The following is a 16,759-nucleotide window of genomic DNA, read 5'->3' as shown; positions in this document are numbered from 1 at the left end:
TCATAATTCTTCAATATATTATTCAATAATTCCTCAGCTTGTTCAACAGCTCATTCCCTGAAAACACAACCAGCACAACTATCTAGGAAGTCCCTAGAAGCATCGGTTAGTCCATTATAAAAGATATAAAGTATTTCATTTTTCTTGAGAGGATGATCAGGCGAAGCATTAAGTAATTGGAGAAGACTCCCCCGAGCTTGCGGGAGACTCTCTTCTTCAATTTGCACAAAGTTAAATATTTCCTGTAAGGCAACTTGTTTCTTATGAGCAGGAAAATATTTTTTAGAGAAGTAATAAATCATATCCTAAGGACTACGCACACAACCAGGAGCAAGAATAGTGTACCATATCTTAGCATCACCCTTTAATGACAACGAAAATAACTTAAGAATATAGTAGTAGCGAATTTTCTCATCTTGAGCAAATAGGGTGGCTATATCATTTAATTTAGTAAGATGTGCGACAACAGTTTCAGTTTCATAGCCATGGAAAGGATCATATTCAACCAAAGTAATTAAATCTTGGTCGACAGAGAATTCATAATCGTCATCAGTAACAAAGATAGGTGAAGTAGCAAACTTAGGATCACATTTCATTCTAGCATTCAAAGTTTTTTCTTTCAACTTGACTAGTAATTTCTTAAGATCGTCTCTATCTTTGCAAGCAAGAAAGTCTCTAGCTACCTCTCCATCCATAATATAACCCTCGGGTATATCAGGCAATTCATATCTAGGAGAGCTAGGTCTAATATGTGTTTCATAATTCTCAGTTTCAAATACTTTATCAGTTTCAGTGATTTCATCAGTTTCAGCATTCTCAATATCTTTAGCTCTAGCAATTTGTTCATCAAGAAATTCACCTAGTGGCACATTCTTACCAAGCAGAGTACTAGCATCATCATAAGCATCATTCATAGCAGAAGTAGCATCATCAATAACTTGCGACATATCAGGATTAATAGCATGTGGTGGTGTTGCAAGCTTACTCAAAACAGAAGGTGAATCAAGTCAAGAGCTAGATAACAGTTCCTTACCTCCCCTCGTCTTAGAAGGAACGATCTTGGTTCTTTCATCCATAAGATTATTCATAGTGATAAATAGATATAAATCCCAAGTAACTCAACAAATATATCTATGCTCCCCGGCAACGACGCCAGAAAAAGGTCTTGATAACCCACAAGTATAGGGGATCGCAACAGTTTTTGAGGGTAGAGTATTCAACCCAAATTTGTTGATTCGACACAAGGGGAGCCAAAGAATATTTTTAAGTATTAGCAGTTGAGTTGTCAATTAAACCACACCTAGAGATTAAATATCTCCAGCAAAGTGATCAGTAGCACGATAATATGATAGTTTGACAGTAGTAGTAGTAACGATAGCAGTGGTAACGGTAATAGCAGTAACAGTTTTGTAGCAATTGTAACGGTAGCAATAGCAATGGTAACACAACAGAGATCAATATGTGGAAAACTCGTAGGCATTGGATCAGTGATTTCGTCGGATGATATTCATCATATAACAGTCATAACCTAGGGGACACAGAACTAACTCCAGTTCATAAATATAATGTAGGCATGTATTCCGTAAATAGTCATACATGCTTATGGAAAAGAACTTACATGACATCTTTTGTCCTACCCTCCCGTGGCAGCAGGGTCCATAAGGAAACTAAGGGATATTAAGGCCTCCTTGTAATAGAGAACCAGAACAAAGCATTAACACATAGTGAATACATGAACTCCTCAAACTACGATCATCACCGGAAAGTATCCCAATTACTGTCACCTTGGGGTTTACAGATCATAACACGTAATAGGTGCATATAACTTGCAAGACCAGATCACGAACATAGATATAATAATGAAAACATAAACGGTTCAGATCTGAAATCATGGCACTCGGGCCCTAGTGACAAGCATTAAGCATAGCAAAGTCATAGCAACATCAATCTCAGAACATAGTGGACACTAGGGATCAAGCCCTAACAAAACTAACTCGATTGCATGATGAATCTCATCCAACCCACCACCGTCCAACAAGCCTACGAAGGAATTACTCACTCCTGGCGGTGAGCATCATGAAATTGGTGATGGAGGATGGTTGATGATGACGAAGACTGAAGATCCCCCTCTCCGGAGCCCCGAACGGGCTCCAGATCTGGCCTCCCGATGAAGAACAGGAGGTGGCGGCGGCTCCGTATTGTAAAACGCGATGAAACTTCCTCTCTTATTTTTCTCTCCAAAAATAGGATTTTATAGAGTTGGAATTAGGGTCAGCGGAGCCTCATGGGCCCCACTACCCACCAGGGCGCGCTAGAGGGGGGTGGCGCACCCTGGTGCCTAGTTGGCAGCTGCCCCCCCTCGAGTAGGTCTTGGTTCCAGAAATTCTTATATATTCCAAAATAATTCTCCAAAAAGTTTTGTCCAATTCCGGGAACTTTTATTTCTGCTCAAAAACAACACCAGGGTAGTTCTGCTGAAAACAATGTCAGTCCGGGTTAGTCTCACTCAAATCATGCAAATTAGAGTCCAAAACAAGAGCAAAAGCGTTAGGAAAAGTAGATACGATGAAGATGTATCAACTTCGAAGAAACATTTTGAGAAAAAAAGTACAGAAATCCTATCTGGCGACCGTTTGCTAGGAGAGGGGTGGCAAGCAAACACTTTTTGATGGCAGTTTTAGTTCTGAGACGAGTTCAAACAATGACAATTTTAAAAAATTGCCTTGTTTGACAGAAACTTTCATGTCGCTCCAAAGAAACAGCCATCCCTCGCACCTAAAAATGCCAGCGAAATCATTCACAAATGCCACCCCTTCCTAGCAAACATTCACCGGCTAAGAGCATCTATAGTCGGACCTCTCAAACCCGCCTCATACGCTCGGGCGGGCCGCCCGGTCATGATTTTTTGACCCAGACGGGCCCCTCAAACGGCCCTCAAACGCCCAGCTGACTGGCACCCCCATATCCAGCCCAAATATGGGGTGGATATGGGGGTGCCCGAGCGCGCCCGGGCACGCCCGCCATGTTGGACAGCGCAGATGAGGAAGAAGAGAGGAGATAGAAAATGGATCCGACTGGTCTACGGGGTGGATTTGTTGCAATTTCAGGTGGAGGGAGTGGAGGAACACGGCGACTACTTCAAGCTCAGAAGGGATTGCTGCAGCCAGCTCTCTTTCTCGGCCAAGCAGAAGTGCACGGCTGCTCTGAGGATGCTTGCACTTGGTATTGCTACAGACGTCGTTGGTGAGATGGTCAGGACGGGGGAGAACACGCACCTGAATACTACTGTCAAATTTGCCTGCGCCGTGGTTGAGGTGTTTGGACCTGAGTATCTCAGAGAACCAAATGCGCAAGACACGGAGAAATTGTTGGCTATTGGAGAGGCAAAGGTGTTTCCAAGGTGCTCGGATCAATTGATTACATGCATTGGCAATAGAAGAACTGCTCCAAAGGTCTGTGGAGAATGTATCAAGGTCACACCAGAGAGGCCACCATCATACTTGGCATCACATGACTTATGGATTTGGCATGCTTTCTTTGGAATGCCCGGTTCTCACAACGACATCAAAGTGCTTCAACGATCTCCGGTGTTCAGGAGGCTTTGCAATGGGAAATCACCGCTGTGCAACTACACCGTCAATGGCTGGGACTACAATATGGGGTACTATCTTGCCGATGGTACCTATCCTCGGTGGGCGGCATTTGTGAAGACCATATCTGAGCCGTGTGGCAATAAACAGAGCCACTTTGCAACAATGCAGGAAGCGGCTAGGAAGGACATGGAGAGGCATTTGGTGTGCTTCAGGCTCATTGGGGAATTGTGCGGAGCACTGCAATGATATGGGAATCAGAAACTTTGTGGCAGTTGATGACATGTTGTGTTATTCTGCACAATATGATTGTCGAGGATGAGGGAGATGGTGTAAACCAAACCCATGATTTCGAAGCACACGGAGAACAAGTTGAAATCCCGGAAGATTAACATGCGGCTCAACTTATGAACTTTCTGCAGATGCATCAGAATCTTCGAGATCAGCAGGTGCACACGCAACTACTCAATGATCTTGTGAGGCACATGTGGATCCACAATGGCAACCAAGGAGGCAATGCTTGAGTTTGACACTTCAAATAAATTTTATGTAAACACTATCTATGCTTGATACCAACAATAGCTATTTACGTGTGACATTGTGTTGCATGATCGATGTATTTGCATGAATTTGAGAGTACGGATTTGAGATATGTGGATGCCCGGAAGAAAATATGAGGGCCCGGCCGGATGCGCCCGCGGGCGTGCCCGGTCACGTCCGCAAACGTTTGAGAGGCCGGATTTGCCAAGTTCGATTGTAGATGCTCTAAGGGGTCAAAAAGTAAGCCATGTCCATTGTCCAGTGAAGAGAAAAGTAGAGTTTTCTAAATGATATGAGGGAGGTAGGATATGGATGGAAATCTGAGAGGGCAACTTCTTCCTCTTTTTTTCGCAAAAGGGAAAGAATCCAAACAGCTCACTGACCGGTGGGCCTCGTCGGTCAGTAGCTCCGTCGTCAAGTCTTGTACTCTTGTTAGCTCGAGATCCAGACTCGAGAGCGCGAGCGAGACTTTTCTTTCCATCCGCAGGAGATCCCGACGAGAAGGCGAAGGCGAAGCCGGCGGCGCAACCGAAGCCCCTCATGGCCCGCTCGTCCTCGCAGTCCCAGTCCTCCGTCGGCGGTGCCGGCGCCGCCGGATCCCGCCCGGCCACCGCCGGGCCCCGCGGCACGCCCGCCGCCACGGCTGGCATGCGCCGCCGACCCGGCCGCACCTCCTCCTCCGCGTCCGGTGGCGGAGGCTTCTCCGGCGGCGGAGGGAACAACATGCTGCGCTTCTACACCGACGAGGCCCCGGGGCTGCGCCTCTCCCCGACCATGGTGCTCGTCATGTCCGTCTGCTTCATCGGCTTCGTCACCGCCCTCCACGTCTTCGGCAAGCTCTACCGCTCCCGCACCGCCGCCTCCGCGTCCGCCTGATCAACCCGGTTCCTGCTCCTGTTTGTTCTTCGTTTCAGATCAGATCAGATGGTTTTGGTGTGTAACAAAGAGGCTGTGGTTGCTACCTGACGAGTTAGATCTGCCGAAGTACCCTACATGTTTAATTATGGTGCCCTTTCTGTTTCCATTTACCTTGTTGTTGCGATGAATTGTGGCTAATCACTTGTGCTTGTCAATTGAAATCATCAGAAGTGTGTGCTTCTTGGGGATTGGGGCACAGTTTTGCCTGTCTGAGAACTAGTAGACCAATTATGCATCTCGCTAGCTTCATACCTTGCTTAATTAAGTACCTATGCGGTTATCTTTTGGTTGTCATCAATTTTTATTAGAGAACTGGTTGTTTCTGTCCGTTAATTAGGCATCTCATGGTTATTTCTCGAGCTTCTGTGTCACTGTGATAATACTAGTAGCTAATCTTTCTTCCCTAAATATAGTTTCTATATATAGAATAGTTATGCCATGTTCATAACACTCAAAATGCTCTGCTGTTTTCATGGTTTGATGGCCTTTTATGGTGGAAATTCTGCTCAATCGTTTGACAGGGTAATAAATGATGAGTGATCAATTTCGTTGATCTGGTTTGGCATAAGCAATTCGCTAGTGTTGTAACGTGTAAGACAGAACTTTAGCTATGCAATCTTAAACATGGTGGTACTTTGGGCAAAATTGCATGTTTAGACTAATTTTAGTGACCTGTCTATTGATCTGAACCTTGGATTGTTGAATTTGCCAAGCCTGTCGCAAAACCACAAGTTACCTTTGAAAAAGAGAAAACCTAGAGGCTAGAGTTTGTGCGATGTAACTAACTGGCAAGATAATTTACAAGAACAAGAACAAGAGATGTCTAATATTCCCTCTGACCCAAATTAAGTGTTGAAGTTGTACTAAAGTTGAAACACTTATTTTGGAACGGAGGGAGTATTAGAATTCTTTTTATATGGAGGTTAGGTTTGTTGAGTTTTACTCCATAGTGGCCCAGGTACGACATGGGTCAGCTGATTTCAGCAGTTCTTTTGAGTTATTCTTGTGAATTGCTTTTCTACCTTTCGACAAAATGCACGCTAATTTGGTTTTGTTGGCTCTGCTTATTTTCTTGTGGCATCCATAGCTCAGAGAACCTCAATTTTTTGCCTGTGAAATGTTAGTATTTTCTAGTGATTGTTTAGGGGTAACGTATCAACTGTGCAATTCCGAGCCAAGGTTTTGATGTGAACAGCATGGAAGATATTGATTGATGTTGTTCTGGAAGTTGGGCTTCACGCTTGCTCGTTTCATTGATTCGTCATTAGAAGTTCTTTACAAAGCTGTATTGTCAATAGTGTTCACTGTACTTTCAAAAAAAAAGTGTTCACTGTAATATCCACTTGCTGCTTATCTGATCAAAAGTTAAGTGGCACAGAGCTAAGCAAGCCTACTCAAAAAGAAGCAGCGGGTATCTGAAGCGGGGCCCATCTGATAAAGAGACATCACTAAGATTCCAGGAACCCACTCTTCTTCAACACTAACCTGAATTCAGAGGCAGACACGCCTAACGCAACCCATCTTGGGGAGCTACTAGCAGCAGCACCAACCCAACTAGATCACTCCTGTTCGAACAAGAAACACAAAGAAGTCTACCTGATCAACGGTCTTTCCTCATAACGCCAGTACAATGTTTCGATGACAGTGGGCTAGCAATGAGTTTCCTCTGAATTTCCTCCGAGTTATGAACGCAAGAGGTTGTCTCATCCTATTTCATCGTCAAAGATTACACCCAGCTAAAACATTATTTTGCTGCCGCCGCTACTCCTCATCATCGGATTTTTCCACCTCTTCATTCTCGTACTCGGAACCAGAGCCATCTATATCCGCAAATGGATTCTCGTCACTGCTATCATCATCCTCATCCTCTGAAAGTTCTTCAGGATAATCATAGAGTGGGTTGTCTTCGGCTGCATGTTCAACGCACAACTTTTAAGCTAATGAAGATCTTAGCAATTAATTACAGAAGCAGAATGACTGTACAATTACCATTTGAGTCATCCGTGTCATATGGATACTCATCATCATCGTAACATTCGCCATCCTCATCGTCCACTTGTAACCTGGTATAAGAAGACTGGTCAGACAGAATCCCCACGAAAAAGAATGGAATCTAGTAACACGTTTGAATGAAAATTACAGTGGATATGAAGCTGCAGATGCGCCCTCCTCCATGTTTGTATCATCCACCTCCTTGACAGTATATATGTCATAAACATCTGAATCTACTCATCAGGAAAAATATTCTCATTAATATTAGCGCCCAAGCAAAAATGCTTGTGATTACTATGAAATGCATTATTACACTTTGCTATCAAAACCAATGATCTCAACTCTTTCACACACTGTTAAAACTTACGTGGCATGAACACCTAAACGGAAAGAAATTACATACCTTCTGACTGTGCTAGCGAAACAATATCAGATTCGATTTCTTCAGCAGCCGACGGCAAGTGTTCCCGTAGAAGCGGAAGAAAGTTGCATAAAATCGCACCCTCTTCGACAGAGGTCATCCTGCAGAGAGCATCATAAGGAACCACATGATTGTTCACCATTTTGTTTTAGAAGAACAGATAAGTTATCCAAAACAGAACTTACTGTGGTTCTGCTGGATGCTTCTCTCCATCAGAATCTACTTGGACAGCATCATACAGATGACACATTTCTCTCAGTGTTTCATCAACCTCATTATTGTCTCCTTTCCGACTCTTCCATATTTGTGCAAAGCGGGCATTTCTTCCAAGATTCTATATAGAGCCATTGACAAAAACTATTACTAACAATGAGGGAAACAGAGAACCAACATCATCCCCTGTCTTTGATGGATGCGAAGAAAATTGGAACTTGGCAAAAAAAAAAGTCCTGCTGTCAAGAAAGCATAATAGCCCTCACCAGCTATGCAAAGGATAGAAAGGTACACATTATTATTCCAAAGAAAACACAATCTGAATCTCAATCATAAGAAAGGAAAAGAGTGTGCTCTATGTTAAGGAGTATCAGTATTAGCCTAGGAGTCCTTATTAGGCTATGTTTCCTTCTTTGTACCCCAAGCCTTGTGTGCTATATATTTGCCCCTTGGGCTAGGCAATAGAGATAAGTTAAATCCATAACACGGTATCATGCGCCCAGGTTTAGGGATTTTTTTTGGACGTCGCAACTCACCCTCTCGACCTAATCTTGCGCCGCCGCCTTTCTCCTTGGCCGGTTGTGCTGACCTCCTCTCTGCTGGCGCTGCTCTCCCGCGCCTCCCGTCCGACTCCACCCCCTGATGCTACAATCATCCGTGTCCACCACCCGCAGGTCAACCACGCTGCTACTCCCGTCCAGCACGTCTCACCGTCGCTGGTCTGTCCTGGCGCGGCTCCCGGTCTGATCCAATAGGTAAGTTGCACCCATAATACTCTACACTTACTCTAGAAATTGATCATGCTGTATACAACACTTGCCCAAACCCTTTTCACCTAAAATAATTTTATTGTCCCTTTACAACACATTTGCTTGATCCCAGAGATCCATCAAATTAAGTGCATAATTAGTACACATAAACTTAAGGATAAGAAGTTCACTAGCCAGAATAAAATTACCTCATGTCTCTGTCTGGCTGCTGAACGTAGCTGGTCTTGTTTCTGTTGACACAAAAGAGAACTATCTTAGAATTTGATTGAGTAACTTCATTCCAAATTCCAAATAGAAAGCTCTGCTTATGACATCGTACTTCAGCGGTGGATCATTCAAACGCTCAAGGAGAAAAACAAGAAGGTTTAATTATTCAAGTGGTCCTCAGGGCATAGTTTTAAATAGCAGAGATAACGGCCGCTATTGCGGTCTCTGTGGACATAGCGCCTGCAATATCGCCAGCTATCTGCGTTCCGCTACATGGACCCCAATCCGCTACCCGCTATTTAAAACATTCTCAGGGGGACGAGCACAATAATAATTAGGTAAATAATTGCAAAGGGACTTACTTTGTCTTGCTTCATTCTTTCATTCCTCTCCTTTGTCTTGCTCTTTATCTCTTTGGTGCTCAGGTCAGAATGCTAAAAAGAAACAGATGGGATTATGTTCTATAAAATGTATTACTATGCAGTTATATAGAATAACTTAAGAATGGGAATGGGTCGGCCCGCTCTGGCCCGGACCTGGTACCATTGGCCCATCTGCTTTGTTCAGGGACATGGAGCCAACCCAATGGTCCAATGGTGATCAGCCTCATGTCCCACTGGGTAACATGGTCGGACCCATTTTAATTGACATAAAATAGGAAGTAGTAACACAACATCTTTACAAATAGCATCATTAGCAGTAGATTTTTTTTTAGCATGTTAGGATCTCTAGAGTTAATTTTTTCAAAGAAAAACAATGCGTATATACAGCCATTAGCATATTTGTAACTCTAGAACAAAGGTCATTTTGGATCAATACTTTAAATTTTTCTATAAATACAAGGCTAATAACCCTCATATATGCATATGCCACTGTAAAGGCTACTACAACTTTGGGCAACCAAATTTGGCTCGATCCACTTGCCCCGATGACCCGATGGGACTGTTGTGTCCGGCTCCCCTGGCCCATTTTCCATACGAAGCCGACCCAAAAGACCCATTGGGCTTGAAATTTTGGGTCGGACCAACGTCTCAATGGGTAACATCGGCCCATTCCCATCTTGAGAATAACTACTACTGATCATTGAGCAACCGCATACTGATGAAACTAGTAATTCCTTTGTTCCATGCATGTAGAGTACAACTAGTCACATATATCTCCCAACAATTTCAGAGAAGTTATTCGGTTCATCATGTGTGGCCAAAAAAATCTGTGTGATGTTCGACCAGTTTCACAAGAAAGAAATACTACAAGACTTAACGAATATTACCAAAAGGGAGTGAAGAACGTCTTCAACAGCCCCAGAATGATGGACTGTCTCCACATGCTGGACAAGAAGCTTCTTCACCCGTGGTTCCTCTGAAGCTTATCAATGGTGAGTTATGTTAAATAGGGTAAAATCATGAGTGACAGGGTACATGCAAACAGGAGGTGGTTGGTCCATACCTTGGGCACTGGAGGAGGGTTGGGAGATGGAGAGGCTCGAGAAATCGAGCATGGCCTTCTTCATGGGCCTCTCATTGATCTCCAGCCCTAACAAAGCACAGGAAAAATACCACCTTTATTCACCTAAAAAAACCCTTTCTTTTTCACTGTAAAATTTGATGAGACGGAGAGAGAGGAGCAATGGGAAGGAAAGAGCAGGGCTGGAGGAGTGCTCACAGAAAGCGTCGGGGCGGGCCTGCGAGGGCTTGCGCTTGACCCGGACGACGACGGGCTTCTCCCGCACCTCGGCCGCGGAGGTGGAGGCGTCTCCGGCGGCCTCCGCTGCAGACGCCATGGCCGGCGAACCGGGGAATAACTAGGAGCGCGGGGACCGCTAGCCCCTGTCCTCGGCGCCTCGCCTGCGCGAAGAGAGCCCCCAAAGAAGAGAGGGAGGTTGTCGCGCTTCCGGCCAGAGAGGGTTTCGGGAATAGGGATGGAGAAGCCGCAGCGAGTCCGAGACGAACTACGACCTTTTTTTTTTTTGAGATGAGACAAGGGAACTACGACTGTAGTAGAAACTAGTAGAAAGCAGATCATGGGCCGATTAGAAGCACGGTTGGAGGCCCAGTGTTGAGAGCCTCAAACCGATCAAAGCCAGGGGAATTGGCGGCGACGGTATGGAGGGCACCAGCGAGGCGCGCGTCTGATGCCTTCTCTCAGGGCATGGCCAACGGTTAGCCCCACGGGTGCTGCTCCACAGGCCAACTAGGCTCAGATGCCATCTGGTGCAAAAGCGGTCGCCTGCAGATGACAGGTGATTCCTGCAGAAGAGACGGCTTCCTCAAGAGAAAAGCAAGAAAAGAGAGGAAAAAGCGAGAGAGTGCCTGTGAAAAGGATGGGAGAAGTTGGCTTCTCTGCCCGCGGACGATGCAGAAAGCAACACACCCGGAGCTGCAGGACACGACCATGGCCATGGCAGCCCGAGTACAGAAGCACGAGTTCCATATCAGAAACATGGAGCGGTCGAGGCGGAAATACATGGGGCGACCATTCCGCCCGAAGTGCTCTTCCGTGTGCCGGCCAGAGAGCGGCGAGCACGGAAATGCGGCCAAAGCCGGCAACAACAACACGAGCTCGGTGGCACATCCATGGAGGACACCGTGCGATTGGAAAAGGGCCATGGCCCGCGGCGCGAGCTCAAGGCCGCAGCTATGCATGCCCAATGCCACTCTCCTAACAGAGGCGATTGGGTGAAAAAATTTCAGGCGTAAATGTTTATTTCCATTTATTTGGTATGGATTTGAGGAAGATTGGGGAAGAAGATGCGTTTGGGGGGCGAGATGAACGGGAGTTGTTTTGAGGATAGAGATGGTGTGGGTCCCAGCGAGGTGCAGCCTCAGGCTAATGCGTTGGGGTGTTAAAAATCAAACCAACTGCCTCATACTTTTTTACCTACGTGGATGGACGGGGCAGCAGCTAGGTGCTGCCCCCATTTTACATGGACGCGGCTTGCCTGCGGCCGCTGCGTGCGACCATCCGTGCGGCGTGTCCATCGCACGGCCCTGGCTCCACGGACGCCCCGCTCCACGCACGCAACGATTGATCCTGATTTTAAGTGAAAAAAAACAAAATACACATCGTAATACTGATTCCCTTCTTCAATACCCGCCAAAAGAACCACAGAATACACAAAAGGGCGCCAAAATGCAAGATCTACATCTCATATGAGGCGGAAGTGACCTTACAGCCTTAAAGCGCACAATTATCAATAGCGGCTTAACCAGGAATCAGGAAACTCTTCTCTTCAATTGAGCAGCAAAGGAATCCGCGTCCCTGATGGCTTCTCCGAATCTTGCATCCCTGACGACTTCTCCGAGGAGTGTTCCAGGGAACCAGGACACTGACGAACAATCTCATGCACCAAAAGTAAGATATCTCATTCGGTTCTGACGATGAATCTGCGGCAAATTCTCTAATTTCTTTGTTTTGAACCATTGCGGGAGACTTCTCATCCAGCAGTGCACACAAATATGTTTGCCTAAAAGATCCACTTTCCATCAACTGTGACACGATCCAGAGTGTTGGCCGGGAAAAAGCAGTGTGCTGCACCCTTGTAGAACTTCTACAGGAATCTGTGACCGCATTCTGCAAAAGCCAAACAACAATGGAAAGTTAGTTTTTTTTTAATTTAGAAAAACAAAGCAGTGTCATGTACAGTAGCCAATTTCAGACGTTCTTGTACCATCTCTGATTTCAGGTTTTGGAAAACATGCACTACAGTTTTTTCTATTCTTTTTACAATACATATAGTTCATGGACAAACATAAGAGATAGTTGAATATACTTGCACAAACCGTGTACAGATATGAAATATAAACAGAACAAGGATTCTAGAGTGCATCACGATTTCTTCTCTAAAACTTAAGACTCCTGATGTCTCAATGCACTCCATGTTTCTTAAGACAAATACGATTGCAAGAGATATAAATATGATTTATGATGCAGTTCATAAAAACTCATGATAGGCAAATATGATTGCTATATGTGTGTATTAACTAAATTGAATCCTAACTGATATAGGATCAAGAAACTACAGTAGATCACACCGATGAAAGGGTACCAAAGCATGGCATGAAATTTTTATCTGAAGAGGAAGCTTATTTATTTTATAACAAGTATGCTAAAACCATCGGTTTTAGCATCAGAAGAAGCAATGGTCATAAAGTGATGAACTCTTCTACATTTCAACAACGGACATTTACATGCTCTCGTCAAGGTATGGGTTATTTTCATTTTTAAAAATTATAATCATTTATTTATGCTCTAAGACAATTACAACAACTTATAGGCCATCGCCGGGAAGATAAAAGAGAGGAGACATTCACTTACAGTAGGCCTGAAACACGATGTGGTTGTGATGCCCGTATGAAGATTAGCCTTAGAGATGGATTTTATTATGTGTATGAATTCGAGGCGTCGCATAACCACACTCTTGCTAATGGACTCATGGCCCAATACTTGAGATCCCAGAGAAAAGTGACAGAAGCACAGATAGCAAACGCAGAGGTTGCAAAGTCAGTTGGCATTTCAAATAAAGCAACAATCGATTTGATGGCTAAAGAAGCAGGTGGAAGTGAAAACCTTGGCTTTACACCTCAAGATATGAAAAATTGTTTGTACTCAAAGAGAACAATAAAAGCAAAGGTAGGTGACACAGGGGGGGTATTAGAATACATGGAGAAAAAGGTCTCAGAAGATGTCAACTTCTTCTATTCAATTCAAGTGGATGAGGATGAGTTGATAACTAATATTTTTTGGGCCGACTCCAAAATGGTTTCAGACTATGCAATGTTCGGCGATGTTATATGCTTTGACACCACATACAGAAAACTAGATGATGGACGTCCATTTGGTTTGATTGTCGGGGTGAATAATCATAAGAAAACTATTGTCTTTGGTGCTGCACTTCTATATGATGAAACCGCTGCTAGTTTTGCTTGGCTTTTCAGAACTTTCCTAAAAGTTATGTCAGGAAAACATCCACGTACAATTCTCACCGATGAAGATGCAGCAATGGCGAAGGCAATTCGTGAAGTCTTTCCCCACTCTCACCATAGACTTTGTGTGTGGCATATGAATCAAAATGCTTGCAAGCACCTCGCCGGAGTTGTTGACGAATATAAGAAGTTCAATGTTGATTTTCAGCACTGTATATATGATATAGAAGAGGAGGATGAATTTGTAGGTGCATGGGATAAAATGATTGACAAGTATGGACTGCGTGACAATGAATGGCTGCAAAGGCTATTTGAGAAAAAGGAACACTAGGCACTAGTGTACGGTAAAAATACGTTCTCTGCCCACATGAGCACTACCCAAAGAAGTGAAAGCATGAACAATGAACTGAAGAGATACATTAGTATTAAATATGACATGCTTACTTTCTTTAAGCATTTTGAACGGCTAGTTTCGGATAAAAGATGTGAAGAGGTGAAGTATGACTTTAAAGCAACACAGACTACTCCCAAGTTGAAGGCTGAATCTAGCTATATGTTAAAACAAGCTGCAGCTACATATACTCCAGCAATATTCAAGATGGTTCAAGATCAAGTGCTTCGGACTCTGAACTATGACACAATGCTTTGTGATGAAAGTGACACAAAGGTGAAGATTTATGTAGTAAAATTTCATGGCACACAACGTGAACATGTTGTTAGATTCATTCCAAAAGAAGAAAAGGTTAGCTGCAGTTGCAAAAGGTTTGAGTTTGCTGGAATTCTTTGCTCTCATTGCTTAAAGGTACTTGATATTAACAATATCAAGCATATCCCTGGGGAATATATCTTGAAAAGATGGACAATTGATGCCAAAGTTCTAGATATAACAAGCAAATGCAACCCGCGTGATAACCTAAAAGCAAGAATGTCTAACCGCTACAAGGAACTATGTAGAATATTTGTGAAAATAGCTGCTCGTGCCGCTGAGTCTGAAGAATCATACTATAAGGCTGCTAAGTGTGCAGAGCAATTAGCACAAGATGTGGAGAAATGCTTGAAGATTAGAGCTGATCCAGATTTGGTTAGCGCCGATCCACATTTGGTTCATGTTGATCCAGATTTGGTTCGCGCTGATCCAGATTTGGTTAGTGCTAATCCAGATTTGGGTAACTCCAGTACTAAAGAAGGTACAAACTATACTAACAATAATTACCTACACTATTGTTGAACAACGACTGATATTTGGCATTATACTGGCAGGAACGAACATCGCCTCTAGTAGAATTTCAAAACACGGTGAGGGGCTTGCAAAACCAAAAGGTATGAAGGTCAAGGAGAAGACTGTGAAAGGATCAAAAAGACCCGTTGGTGGATTTGAGAAAGCAACTTCAAAGAAGAAAAAGAACACAAATGATACTGTGCATCTAGAGCCTCGTGGCCCCTCAACGGTATAATATTTAGTCACTCGATTCGTATAAAATATTCAATGTGTTGACCTTTCTCTATCATTTTCGATAGGGTCCTTTGAAGAAAGCAACTTTAAAGAAGAAAAAGAACACAAATGATATTATACAACTACAGCCTCATGACCCGCCGACGGTAATAATACAATGTTGCTTGTTTCTTATAAAACCTCAACTGTACTGACCTTTCTCTATCATTTTCTATAGGGTCCTATGGAATTTTTCACAAATCAAATGGCTGCATATCAATTACACTATAATGCTATGCTAAGTGCTTCAATGCAACCATCAATTGGTAATGCCATCCCTATGCCACCACAGACCCAACAACTGTTGGCTGGATTCCAACCATACAATACAGCAATGGTAGAAGCAGTCCACACTTTCATTTTTCCTATTTTTTAAACTTCAGTGCAACTGAACTTTGCTTTCTCTACAGGGTCATCCGACAAATAACATGTACACCTCGCTGCAGGGTACCGTTGGGGCCTCTAACTCTGGTTTGATGACAGGAGAAAATCAAGACTTCCTCCATCAACCGAATCCAACATCTATCCTAAATGCTTCAATGCTGCAATCCAGTGGTCATACCATCCCAATGCCACCGCAGATCCAAGAACACGGCAATACTCCAGTGGTATAAGCAGTCCACACTTTCATTTCAAGTATAGTTTCAGAACTTCAATGAAACTAAACTTCTCTAATTTTTTGCACAGGGTCATCCAACAAATTACATGTATACATATTTACAACAGCAACATTCCACGCTGAATTCCTCACTGCAAGGGAGCATTGGGACCTCTGACTCTAGTTTAATGACAGGACAAAATCAATTCTTTCTCAATCAACCGAAGCCAACCTAATCTTTTCTGTAAAAGGAATAGTTTTATCGCATGTGTGTTAGACTTCCAAGCTACAAGTGATTTTTATTTGAACTTGTATGAACCAGTTTTTTTTCTTTTTGAATGCTACTCCATCTCCCCAGTCAAATATAATCGTTCAAAGAATTATCTATGCACAATGTCCACATGCATCATGCGCATCTGACCTGTCAGCTATCCTTCAGTTTACGTATGATGATAGGGATGGCAGGAATCAATTTTAATTCTATTGACAAAAGTGCAGACATAACCATCTATCCAAATGTCAAACCTAGAGGCATAGAGCAAGCAGAGAACAGATCAATTGGTCCAAGACTCTGAGTTTAGTAGTGAGCATTGTGAGCACTAGATTGACAATTGCATGAAAATAATTTTATTTAAACAGAATGGATTTGCTCTCAGCTTTATCCCAATTCAATTTGCATTAGATGGGAGCAACACAAAAAGAAAACGAGATTTACCTGTGTCCTGTGTAGGTGATGTTGAGTACACGAACTGCAGCCCGGCGGCTTTCTTGAGGACGGAATTGACGACCCGAGCTGGAGACAAAGATTGCAGTCCCTCTCCCCCTCCAAGCATCCCCGTCCCCCTTCTTCCTCTCCAAGGGCATATCAAATCCATGGCGCTCTAGCTGCGGTCCTCGACGTCCTTCATCTCGCTCCCTCGACCCCTCCTCCAAGCTCCTCCACAAGCCCGAGGCGCCGCCCTCTTGTGTAGTCGCCCCGTGCCGGCTCACCAACCTCCGCGCCACTGGGTGGCGACGCTGGTCCGCCGTCCGCCCGACGTCGATTTAGGCGCCGATTCTGGCCAAGCTGCAGCACGGCTAGGTCCGGCAAGCGCAC

The 16,759-nt window shown here is 44.0% G+C and overlaps 5 protein-coding genes across 6 annotated transcripts; 4 read left to right on the top strand and 1 right to left on the bottom strand.

Moving 5' to 3' along the window:
- Positions 1 to 3,038: 3,038 nt before the first annotated feature.
- Positions 3,039 to 3,839, top strand: LOC109731470 (uncharacterized). The gene has a single exon (XM_020290621.1). The coding sequence runs from the start codon at positions 3,039 to 3,041 to the stop codon at positions 3,837 to 3,839; it is 801 nt and encodes a 266-aa protein (XP_020146210.1).
- Positions 3,840 to 4,515: 676 nt separating this feature from the next.
- Positions 4,516 to 5,236, top strand: LOC109731464 (protein transport protein Sec61 subunit beta). The gene has a single exon (XM_020290617.4). The coding sequence runs from the start codon at positions 4,671 to 4,673 to the stop codon at positions 5,004 to 5,006; it is 336 nt and encodes a 111-aa protein (XP_020146206.1). The 5' UTR covers positions 4,516 to 4,670; the 3' UTR covers positions 5,007 to 5,236.
- Positions 5,237 to 6,358: 1,122 nt separating this feature from the next.
- LOC109731463 (RNA-directed DNA methylation 4) lies at positions 6,359 to 11,482 on the bottom strand. Of its 2 annotated transcripts, none has more exons than XM_020290615.4 (10): positions 10,314 to 11,482; positions 10,098 to 10,184; positions 9,922 to 10,016; positions 9,014 to 9,085; positions 8,633 to 8,674; positions 7,647 to 7,795; positions 7,444 to 7,562; positions 7,189 to 7,273; positions 7,038 to 7,111; positions 6,359 to 6,958 (listed from the first exon to the last, which is right to left on the bottom strand). In XM_020290615.4, the coding sequence occupies exons 1-10, from the start codon at positions 10,429 to 10,431 to the stop codon at positions 6,810 to 6,812; spliced, it is 990 nt and encodes a 329-aa protein (XP_020146204.1). In that variant the 5' UTR covers positions 10,432 to 11,482; the 3' UTR covers positions 6,359 to 6,809. The 2 variants fall into 2 exon arrangements, with proteins under 2 accessions (XP_020146204.1, XP_020146205.1); XM_020290616.4 differs by having other exon boundaries at positions 9,922 to 10,010; positions 10,314 to 11,461.
- A 1,828-nt stretch (positions 11,483 to 13,310) lies between these two features.
- On the top strand, positions 13,311 to 13,904 carry LOC141021693 (protein FAR1-RELATED SEQUENCE 7-like). Its single transcript, XM_073497548.1, has one exon. It carries the CDS (start codon positions 13,311 to 13,313, stop codon positions 13,902 to 13,904), a length of 594 nt encoding a protein of 197 aa, XP_073353649.1.
- On the top strand, positions 13,836 to 16,054 carry LOC109731468 (uncharacterized). Its single transcript, XM_073496393.1, has 6 exons — positions 13,836 to 14,760; positions 14,834 to 15,021; positions 15,092 to 15,172; positions 15,244 to 15,402; positions 15,476 to 15,673; positions 15,753 to 16,054. Exons 1-6 carry the CDS (start codon positions 13,941 to 13,943, stop codon positions 15,897 to 15,899), a joined length of 1,593 nt encoding a protein of 530 aa, XP_073352494.1. The 5' UTR covers positions 13,836 to 13,940; the 3' UTR covers positions 15,900 to 16,054.
- Positions 16,055 to 16,759: the final 705 nt, after the last annotated feature.

The sequence above is a fragment of the Aegilops tauschii genome, chromosome 4 (assembly GCF_002575655.3).
Source record: "Aegilops tauschii subsp. strangulata cultivar AL8/78 chromosome 4, Aet v6.0, whole genome shotgun sequence".
NCBI classification, from domain to species: domain Eukaryota; kingdom Viridiplantae; phylum Streptophyta; class Magnoliopsida; order Poales; family Poaceae; genus Aegilops; species Aegilops tauschii.
This window is presented reverse-complemented; position numbering and strand designations above follow the sequence as displayed.

Bases quoted from the DNA above. Each gene is read 5' to 3' on its own strand.
- LOC109731470 (XM_020290621.1), top strand. From the start codon at position 3,039: ATGAGGAAGAAGAGAGGAGATAGAAAATGGATCCGACTGGTCTACGGG.
- LOC109731468 (XM_073496393.1), top strand. From the start codon at position 13,941: ATGAGCACTACCCAAAGAAGTGAAAGCATGAACAATGAACTGAAGAGA. The intron at 14,761-14,833 runs GTACAAACTATA...TTATACTGGCAG, and splicing joins TAACTCCAGTACTAAAGAAG to GAACGAACATCGCCTCTAGT. The intron at 15,022-15,091 runs GTATAATATTTA...CATTTTCGATAG, and splicing joins AGCCTCGTGGCCCCTCAACG to GGTCCTTTGAAGAAAGCAAC.
- LOC109731464 (XM_020290617.4), top strand. From the start codon at position 4,671: ATGGCCCGCTCGTCCTCGCAGTCCCAGTCCTCCGTCGGCGGTGCCGGC.
- LOC109731463 (XM_020290615.4), bottom strand. From the start codon at position 10,431: ATGGCGTCTGCAGCGGAGGCCGCCGGAGACGCCTCCACCTCCGCGGCC. The intron at 10,017-10,097 runs GTATGGACCAAC...ACCATTGATAAG, and splicing joins ACCCTCCTCCAGTGCCCAAG to CTTCAGAGGAACCACGGGTG. The intron at 7,563-7,646 runs GTAAGTTCTGTT...TGCTCTCTGCAG, and splicing joins AAGCATCCAGCAGAACCACA to GATGACCTCTGTCGAAGAGG.
- LOC141021693 (XM_073497548.1), top strand. From the start codon at position 13,311: ATGGAGAAAAAGGTCTCAGAAGATGTCAACTTCTTCTATTCAATTCAA.